Below are 10,524 nucleotides of genomic sequence, written 5' to 3' on the forward strand. Positions count from 1 at the left end.
TGGACGACTCATGACTAAAACAGGTCAAAACCCAAGTATATAAAAGAAAGACACCTGCCCAGGCGGCAGAGGATCACATGTTTTACCAATATTACTTTTTGTGTCGTTTCTTTGTCTGAAGTTTTGAGGCTTAGTTGAGTTAGTTCTATACGGCTTTGTTTGGATTGGGGGGAGGGGATGGAGTGGAGTGGAATTGAAGGGATGGAGTGAAGGATCCATTGTTTGTTTTAATTAAAAGATGATGGAATCTAATGGAGCACAGTGGCACATGCTCCATCCCATTCCATTGTATCCCCTTACTTTTGTTCCCCTCCAAATCGGGTGGAATGGGATGGAGCAAATATTTGCTGAACCATTAAAATTCTGAAAATACCAATATACCCCGTGTTAATCCCATCAATTCACCACAGTATTAATCTACCCTTGCTCTGCAACTCGAACCGAGGTAACAACAGAGAATACCATGTTGCACACGCACCAGCTACAACCAACATGAGACTTCACAAATGGAAACAACAAAACATAATTGAGAATGTTGTTAATTTGGATTTGGATCCTCCTAACATGTTTTTTTCTTTGACTTCGATGCACCCTGATTTTGTAAATCGTTTGCCTCTTGTAGAACTCCATGGATGCACCTAACATGTTTCTTTAAGTTGAGTGTGTGAATTCATAGTTAACCAATCATATCATCACATACTCACAGTATTTGGATTAAAAATATTAAATAGTGCAATTAATATTTTTATAATAAAGGGTAAAACAGGAATAATAAAATTATAATCGTTCCGTTCCGTTCACTATTCAAACAATAAAGTGGTAAATTTGTTCCGCTCCATCATAAAATATCAAAACAATGGTAAGAGACTTTTACTCCACTCCATCTCATTCCATTCTGTTCCATTATATTTCATTCTATTCCGCTCCATTAAGTTCCATCAATCCAAACATAGCCTACCAGAACAGGTTAAGATCTTATCATGAGTTTCAATTTCTTTTTTCTTCTATTGGACAAGGAAGACAAAAGAACACACTCCCGCCCAATGACCGAACACGAAAGAATACCAAACCCAACACCCTCGACCTCCCTTCTCCTCATTTCCCTTCTTTTCTTTCCCTCGAAGTCCAGAACAGAACTCGGAAACAATCCCTTTCCGCAAACACCCATCTCAAGCAAAGCATCTTTCTCTTCTCTCCTTCCTCTATATCACCACCAATCATGTTCCTCTTCAATTCACTCCCAACATACACCCATACGCAAAAGCCTCTCCCCCTTTCTCTCACATTCAATCATCACCGCCCTTTCGGTTCACAAAAATGGCCGCCCTAGAATCCGGTTCAGCTCGGCTCGCCCCGTTCAAGTACTCGGACCGGGTCCAGCTGAAGGTCCTCCTCGACGGCGGGGCCGAGCTCGCGGGGAAGAGAGTGGTGGTCGGCGGCTGGGTGAAGTCGTCGAAGGAGGTCGAGAAGTCTGCGCCTCCTCCACCGTTGACGGACGAGACAAAAACGGAGGACGTGTCGTGCGTGGAGATTATTCAGTCTCGCATCCCTTTGATTCGTAACATTTTGGAGGTTTTCGGAGGAAGTGGTTATGCCGCACGCAAAAAACGTGACCCTGTTCCTCCTAAGCCTATGCTTCCCAAGCCTTCCATTGCCTATCTGCTACTCACGGATGGCTCCTGCGTTGCCACCCTTCAGGTCCATGCCTTTCATCACTACTCTATTTAGCTATGTTTCCCTTCTTTTAATTTTGTTTTAAAAATATGAAAAAACTAAGCTAAAGCCTAAAGTTGATCATCATTCTAGCAGGAAAAGTGATCAATTCCCAAATTTAAGTTTTGCTCATGGAAAAGCCAAATTTGGCTTCACAAAACACTAAAATGGAACTTTAACATGTAATCAAACATAGATTAATTGAAGGGGAGCCTTGGTGCCACGATAAAGTTGTGATCATGTGACTCACTTCAAGTCCTGAAAACAACCTTTTATATAAAACATAGGGTAATGCCGGGCACAATACACCAAAAGGGAGGTGATGATCATTTTCAGACCCTGCGCGGGAGTTTTAATTTGTGCACGGGGCTGGCCTTTTAAACATAGATTAATAATTCTATGTTTTATGCATACTTTAACCTCCACTTTTCTTCAATGTAATTTTTGTTTTCTCAATAACTCACTTTTTGTTGCCTCACATCCTGAATCACACATTTCATTTCTCTGTTCTCTTCCTACTTTGTCTGTAATATACTCCTAGTAGGAGTGTTTTCTAATCTCTTTCCACAAACTAATACCCGTTTTAATTATGTTTATAGAAACTATTGTAGTATGTTTTCCTTCCTGTTCTAGTTTTTCCAAAACATATTTAAATTTTTGAAAGGCAATTCTAATGCATTTCATGGCTTAATTGATGAATTATTGTTGGCCTTTTATTAGATTTGTATAAAGACTACTTTTTTTTAAGTATAACTGTATAAGGGTGCTTATGGATAAACTTTGAAAAACTGTATGACTTTTTTAGAGTATTACTCATATATTACTTTTTTTTCTTAATTTATGAGAAAAAATACTAAAATTAGTTTTTTGTAATATTTTCTCTTTTTAGTCTCATTGAAAAACAACTTAATTAGATGTTCCAAAATTCTTAGACATATTTTGATTTAAAAAGTACTGTATCGAGAAAAAAGATTTAAGACAATGTCAGGGAGAAAAATTTCTGGTTAGATGTTTTAATTTGACACTGCACAACGAAAGCAAAATATATTTTTATTAAGTAATGTCATTTGGTTTATAATGTGTAATGTTTCATGTACACCTCTCTTTTGAGGTGGAGAGGTGGAATTGTGAGAGAGATAGAAAGAAAAGAAAAAGTAAGAGAGAAAAAATATGAAATGTAATAGATGATGAGATGAGAGAGATAGAAATAAAAAGAGGTGGAAATTGAGTGTTTGAAAAATGAGGTGTGTATATATCATTACTCGTTTATAATATGAAGACTACATTTAGAGCACATATTTCGTGTCACATGGCTACTTATCTTAAATTCAAAAAAATTATATGTGCTTATCTTCTACATATTGGTTTTAGAGCATCAAACTGAGAATTTTATGGCTTATTAATGTTCCTTCTTTCATTTTTTGTTTCTCATTGTTTTTTAAAACCTTTTAGGTTGTGGTTGATTCCTCAGTAGCTTCACCCAGCTGTCTTCTGCCTACTGGAACCAGTATATTAGTGGAAGGTCTGCTAGAAAGGCCATCAGCAGAGGGGAAGCATGTTATTGAGCTCAAAGCTGACAAAGTTCTTTACATTGGGGCAGTAGAAGTTGACAAGTATCCATTAACAAAGAAACGAGTTCAACTGGATATTCTAAGAGATTACTCCCAATTTCGGCCTCGAACAACAACGGTGAAATTATATATCACCTTGATATTTTTCTTATTTTAATCATCTTGCTTATCTTTTGCAAAGTAGAATGTTCTCCAGGCTAGCTCATTAGATTTTCTGACAACGTAACTGGCACATGTAAAGCTTGATATTGTTGACTCTTCCTTTGTTCCTTATAACTAAGAACTGCATTTTACTTTTATGAAACATAATATAACCTTTTTGGTTTATAACTTAATTAGCATAACTTGATCTTACCATTTTTATTCTGGTTCTTCTTGACCTTACCATATAGAATTATTTATGTACACATGTTGCATGGTACAGTATCTGAACATGTGATGGAATCAAGAACATAGATAGTGATTTTATTCAGGAACTGAGTCTGAATTCTCAGAATTGAGAACCAGAGCTCCAAGATACAACAATGGTGGAAATGGAAAAAACCCTAACACCCCTCTGGATTTCGAGAGTCCAGTCCTCTCCAACAACTAACTGATTCCCTAACTGCCTAACAACCCTTTCCCTCTATTTATATATGTATTTCCTAACTAACTCAACAACTTGACTAGTTACTATACTAGTTACTTATTTCCCAACTGGTATAACAGAAGAAAGGTTTACACATTCACAACAGCCTTCTTCTTATTTCTCCTTTCATAAACCTTCTTGATTGGAGGTCGATAGTCGATACTCATCAACATGTTTTCAAAAAATGTAATTTTAATGCCCAGAAATGACTGTAGTAATTCATTAGATCTGAAGGATAGAATTTTAAAACAGTATTGGATATTATTAGCAAGTGCATATTCTGTTTTTACTATGATCCTGTTGAAACTTGAAATGCAGCAATGTAGCACCTTTTTCTGTATCTAAAGAAATTGTAAAAAATTATACTTGAGCATTGTGTTCTACTTCTAGGGGAGTGTTGGGTTGAAATAGGTCATATTTATTTTCTTGTTGTACATATTTCTTCATTACATGCTTGCCAGTGATCCAATAGCATGTTAGTCATCTTATTATTTGTATCAGAGTTTTTAATAATGAAAAGTTTAGCCTTCACCTGTGTTTTTTTTTGGTTAAATGATGTGTGGCCTGTATATTAGGTGGCTACTGTCATGCGAATTCGCAGTGCTCTGTCTTCCGCAACTCACTCATTTTTCAAGGACAATGCATTTTTTGATGTGCAACTGCCAATTATAACAACCACAGACTGTGAAGGATTTAGCAACATGTTCCAGGTTACTACCCTGGATCAGAAAGCAGAAAAGGAGAAGCTAAATACCATTTATGAGACTCAAGGTGTTAACCTTGAACATGTGAAGGAAGCTGCAAAGGAGAAAAGCAACCTGGTCGAAACTTTAAAAAGAAGTGAAAGCAATAGGGAGGCACTGACTGCTGCAATTCAGGATCTGCGGAAAACAAATGAACTGGCATCACAAATTGAAGCAAGAGAAAAGAGAAAATTAGGAACTTCATCAAAGAATGTAAAAGAAGACTCTTTGAAAGACTTTTTCCTTTCCAAAGCTTATTTGACTGTCTCTGGCCGTTTACATCTCGAGAGCTATGCATGTGCTCTTGGTAGTGTCTACTCATTTGGACCTAGATTTCAAGCAGATGAAACAGATTCTGCAAAACATGCTGCGGAAATGTGGATGGTTGAGGTTGAAATGGCTTTTGCTAAATTAAAGGTATCACCTTTTCCCTCTGCAGGATTACTTTTTAAGATACTCAATATATCGCATAACATCTATCGATTTAGTAAAAATCCTACTGCTTATTACATACAATTACAATGCAACTTTACTGAGATTGCTATTTTCATCCTATAAAGATACTGAACATCTGATCCACCCCATTGATTTAAGTTTTATTCCAAAACTATAAATTCACTAATGTATTTTGTAATATTTTGTTCTAGTATTTAGGATAAAGATGAATGCTGCATATAGACTGAACTAACAAGGCATAAATATTCAAGAAGCTGCAAAACTTTAATAATTTCTTGATGTCGTTGAATGATACTGAGGCAAAAGTATTAATGGCTACATATTAATGATAGGTGCCCACTAGGGTGGGCAAGTTTCATTTTGGTCCGCCCATGGACCACCCTTTTTTCCCGGATTTCTCAGGTTAGTGGGTGAAAGGGTAATGTTTGTTGAATTTGCAAAGAAGGACTTCGTGAATACCCTAATGCGTAGGCCCCTCCATGCAAATCGTAATTACAATTACCCAATAACCTATCAGAAGCTTTTCTTTCATCGTCTTGTTGATTGTACATCCTGTTCTTTGTATCCTTCGTGTGTTCTTATCTGGAAATACAACACACATAAACCCAATCTCCTTCCTCCAGAAGCAAAATCGCCATCTTCACCCTCTTCTGAGAGCTGGATTTGCCACCCCAACCATTAGATTTCACACCCCTCATTTTCGGATTTTCAAGTTCCGAATTATTTCGGAATCTTAGATTCCGAAATTAATTCGTGATTTGTAGTGCAAAATACATGTAACACCCCACTTTTGAGTGTAAAAATGCTTCGGAAACCTTATTTCCGAAATATTTCGGAAACTAAGTTTCCGTAAGTGGGGTGGCATTTCTAATGAGTGGGGTGCCAAATCTAATGATCCCCTCTTCTTCCACCTCTTCCCCTCTCGCTCCGCCGCATCTGCATCTCATCATGACTCCTCGTCTCCGTCTCTCCCGACTCGCCGCGTTCTCTTGGCCGCAGAACAGACCAGCAGCCACTACGAAGTGCTGCAGAGGAAAGCGAGGCTCCACTCGAATCTGTCCACCTCACAAGCCAGAACGGAGGTTTACAAGGCAAATCGGAGGTTTCCACGGTCAGATAAGAGGTTTCCACGACTAGATCAATTGTTCAAGCACTAGATCAAAGCTTCCGGCAGCAGATAAATGACATGCAGATCGGAGCTTCACCTCTTCGTCGCCTGTTGTTCATTTTTGTTCATCTTCTGTAATAAAAATTAAATCTTTCATCTTTATGTAAATTTTTCGATTTTTTGGTTAGTGAATTAATTAATGATTTTAGTTCTGATTTGCTTTTGTTCATCTTCCTCTTCATTTCTGCTAAAGTTCCCTCTTTTTTTGGTTGATTAAGGTGAGAGAAAGAACATTATTTTGAGGGATCCTAAATGGGATTCCTAAATCGATGGTTCTGATTTGGATTGCTACTGTATGTGCAATCTGGTATCACAGAAATAATTCCGTGTTCAGAGATGAGGTAGTGGAGGTGGACAGAATCTTTGAATCTTTAAATTTGTGCAATTCAGGACATGGTTTTGGCTAAAAGCAAAAGTAAGGGGTTTTTCTGCATCTCATTATGAATGGATCTCAAATCCCAATTACTGTATTAATGTGGTGGGGGAGTGAAGGTGATGATTATCTGTCGAGGTTAATTTTCTGGCGACATGTGATGAATGTCCAGTGTTGAATTTTGAGACTTGCAGGACTATTTATTTAGCTTGGTTAATGGACCTATAGTCATGAGTTACTGTTTTGTGCTTTGCTGGTGTGGTAGGAATCTCTTGGTGCAGGGAAGGTGCTGGTGTGCATTAATATTCTGGTGGTGTCACGATTAGGATCTCCCTTGGATTAATATTTCTTGCTGGTTGCGTGATGGAGTTTTTGCTGGGTATTTGTTTCTTGTCTAACCCATGGGGGCAACTAGTAGTGGAGCTGAATGAAATGGAGAAGAGAAATGGTCAAATGGGGTACACAGTGTGCGGATAATACCAAATGAAATGGAGAAGAGAAATGGTCAAATGGGGTATACAGTGTAAGGATAATACCCATACAGGTGGGAAATGAAATGGAGAAAAGAATTGGAGATGAGATGCAGAGAGACATGAGAAATGGAGATGATATGATCAGAAATGGAGATGAATTAGTGCGTTTTAGAAGAGTGGTAACATCATAGTGCTGACATCAGAGAGAGAAAGAGGGTGATTTCAGAAGGGTTTCTTTGCAATTTTTTAAATTAATGTCACTTGCATCTAAATAACCCATATTCCAGGTGAAAGGTTGAAAATCCTCACCACTGAATTAAAATATTATATATAGACGGTACAGATAGGTGGTCCATGGGTGGACCAAAATGAAACTTGTCCACCCTAGTGGGAACCTTAATGATATTGATGTCTTTGCTAACGTATTGCCCAATTAAATTTTTGTCATAGATGTAGTCTGTATTCTAGGATCCACATAGCAGAATATAACAAAGGTCCTGTTTTTATTCTAGTTTGACTTTCAATTAAGTTATATTCTTCAATTATATATACGATTTATTTACTATTAGATTTATATTACATTTCGATTGAGTAGGGGGCTAGTTTGATGATGTGTTGCTCCACTAAATTACCAATTATGGCATTTTACCTTCTGTTCTAAGCTTTTATAAAAACATTTAAAATTGTTCAAATCGTTGTTCCTTCAATTTAAGTTTTTAAGTTGTTTCTAGTATCCTTATTGGCAGGTTTTTCTATCATTTCATAGCATGTTGTACTTTGTGCTACTTGCAGGATTCCATGAACTGCGCTAATGACTTATTCAAGCACCTCTGCAGGTGGGTTTTGGAAAATTGCTCTGAAGATATCAAGTTTGTTGCTAAAAGAATTGACTGCACGTGCGTTGATCGTCTTCGGCATGTTATATCAAGTTCCCCTGAAATGATATCCTATAATGAAGCTATAAATGTTTTCAAAAAGGTAGGTGCTAACAAATGCTGATTAACATAGTTTGATTTCTTCCACCCTTTTTCCTTTTCTTCTCAATGATAAAAAAAATGTTCTTTCTGATGTTCATTAAGTTGTCCTTGCAGGCTGAAGATAAGAAATTTGGAACAAAGTTTGATTGGGGTGTTGTACTCAATTCGGAACACCTAAGGTATATGGACGTTATTATTATCTGATATTCAACAGGACAGAAGTAATGCCGTCACAAATTTGAGTTACTCACTGTTCTGTTTTTGTCATTGCAGCTATCTAGCTGATACCATCTACAAAAAGCCGGTTATGGTATACAATTATCCAAAAGAAGCTAAGCCATTTTACGTTCATGTGAATGATGATGGAATGGTAGCTGCATTTGACCTGGTTGTCCCAAAGGTATTGCCAAAAGTGACTGCTAGTATGGTGGTGTGTGTGGATTGATTGGTACATGCATGTGTGTGAGGACTATTGCGTGTTGAAAGAGCGCACAGTTTTGTTTGTAATTGTTGTTGTTGACCAGTGTTTGAAAATCTTTGCAGGTGGGAACAATAATTTCTGGTAGCCAAAATGAGGAACGGCTTAACATGATAAGCTCGAGGTACTGCTTCTTCACCGTTTCCTTAGCTCATTTAACTTCAATGCATTATCACTGCTTGGGCAATGGCTTACTAATTTCTAACCAAACGTTTATGAACTTCAAAAAAAAGGGTTTCAGAAAAACTTTTTGGTCATAACTTACATAATTTAGCAAGCAGCTTACTTGGACATATTTATGATTGTTCTAACTTCTACCTTTAGAACTATGATAAACTATGATAAACAAGAAAAATGGTTTCCACTTTGTAGTCATTGACCTTTTTATACTAGCCTGAGAATTGAGAAAATTCATTGCAAATCTCTATATTTATTATAGTAGAACAAGAATTGCCTCTGAAATTTGCACAAGGTACTAGTTTCAATTATTTTGGTTTTCATGCTCGCTATATTAGTTCCATGTTTTCCCATAGATAAAAAGATGTTCATTTAATCTTACAATGTGTGATGTCAAGGATAAGAACTAATCTGAATAATTATAAGAATCAGATATGAAGGTTCTGAAACTTTACCATTTACATTACTTGGATCTCACTCTTCAGTGTTTCAAGTTCTTTACTTTTGTAATAATGTCGTACCCAAAAGCAAACTCATTTATTTATGTTACGTGATAAAATGTGGAAAATTTTGTTTTTCTGATTCTGTCTTGTATGGCAGAATTACCGAATTGGGTTTGCCACGAGAGAAGTATGAATGGTACTTGGATCTTCGTAGAAATGGAACAATCAAACACTCTGGGTTCACTCTAAGGTTTGACCTTATGGTCCTTTTTGCAACTGGCCTTAGCAATGTTAGGGATGTTATCCCTTTTCCAAGAAGTTATGGTAAGGCCAACAACTAATGAGATTTTGGCCAAGATTCAAGTTGCGGATTCAAACGTCCAATGTTTGTGACAGGAGGAAAGCAAGACACTGTATGATTATTGATTATGTAACATATACATGTATGCCAAATGTATATAAGGAATTATTGAAATGAAGTTGATCTAAGTCGTGTGAAGTGCTTTCTAGTGCAATATTGAATTCCCATATCAATGGGACATGACAGACAAAAAGTATATATTTACAACTCTCACATACAAATGTACATACGGAAGTGGAGAAGACAGTCGTTAAATCATTCAAATTTGTTTTCTGCTTGAACTGATGCATGTACTGACAGGCCTTTTATAGTTTACAAAAAAATATTGAAAACAAGGGTTAATCCTCAAACTGGTCTCTATCTTTGTCTCACCGTCTAAACTCGGTCCCTCCCCGGAAAATTTTAGCAAAAGATCTTCTATTTTGTAAAACGTCTGGAGCAAATCCTCACCGGAGCTCCGGTGAAAGTGCTAAGTGGCAGCCCAGAGCTGATTTGCCACGCCAATCAAATTAGGGTTCTTCTTCTTCTCAACCTCTGGCATCAACACTGTCTGATGAAGTTAACAGCCAAGGCCTCGTTTGGTATATCGGTTTAGACTCGAAATTCAAGCCAAGAAGCTTAGCAGACTCAGATAAACGATTACAGTAGCAGAAAGAGAAGAACCAGGGGAAGTTCCAAGAGCCATAGTTGCTATCCTGAGATTCCTATGCCGGTAACAGTGCTGCCCATTGAATCCCTTGCACAATCCCAAAATCAAAATGTGAATCTTCTTGGCTATGGCTTCATATAGCTTGGTTTGCAATTACCACAACGCCACCACCCAGATCCAAAATTCACCCACGATGAACCACCACCAACAACTCAACCCTCACTTTGACTTCCTTGACCACATGCTCTCCACACTCCCCTCTTTCTGGGACCCCAATTCTTCCCTCAACCCCACCACCGACCTCTCCGTCGAAA

The 10,524-nt window shown here is 37.4% G+C and overlaps 1 protein-coding gene across 1 annotated transcript; it reads left to right on the forward strand.

Moving 5' to 3' along the window:
- The first annotated feature begins 1,073 nt into the window (after positions 1–1,073).
- Positions 1,074–9,689, forward strand: LOC130743247 (asparagine--tRNA ligase, cytoplasmic 2). Its single transcript, XM_057595413.1, has 8 exons — positions 1,074–1,698; positions 3,166–3,402; positions 4,488–5,072; positions 7,918–8,103; positions 8,217–8,281; positions 8,376–8,502; positions 8,646–8,704; positions 9,358–9,689. Exons 1-8 carry the CDS (start codon positions 1,318–1,320, stop codon positions 9,539–9,541), a joined length of 1,824 nt encoding a protein of 607 aa, XP_057451396.1. The 5' UTR covers positions 1,074–1,317; the 3' UTR covers positions 9,542–9,689.
- Positions 9,690–10,524: the final 835 nt, after the last annotated feature.

This window comes from Lotus japonicus, chromosome 3 (genome assembly GCF_012489685.1).
Source record: "Lotus japonicus ecotype B-129 chromosome 3, LjGifu_v1.2".
Lineage (NCBI taxonomy): Eukaryota > Viridiplantae > Streptophyta > Magnoliopsida > Fabales > Fabaceae > Lotus > Lotus japonicus.

What these genes read in the sequence shown, in the direction of transcription:
- LOC130743247 (XM_057595413.1), top strand. Translation starts at nt 1,318, where the DNA reads ATGGCCGCCCTAGAATCCGGTTCAGCTCGGCTCGCCCCGTTCAAGTAC. An exon ending in TGGCTTTTGCTAAATTAAAG is followed by an intron (nt 5,073 to 7,917) that starts GTATCACCTTTT and finishes TGCTACTTGCAG; the next exon opens with GATTCCATGAACTGCGCTAA. An exon ending in TTGACCTGGTTGTCCCAAAG is followed by an intron (nt 8,503 to 8,645) that starts GTATTGCCAAAA and finishes AAATCTTTGCAG; the next exon opens with GTGGGAACAATAATTTCTGG.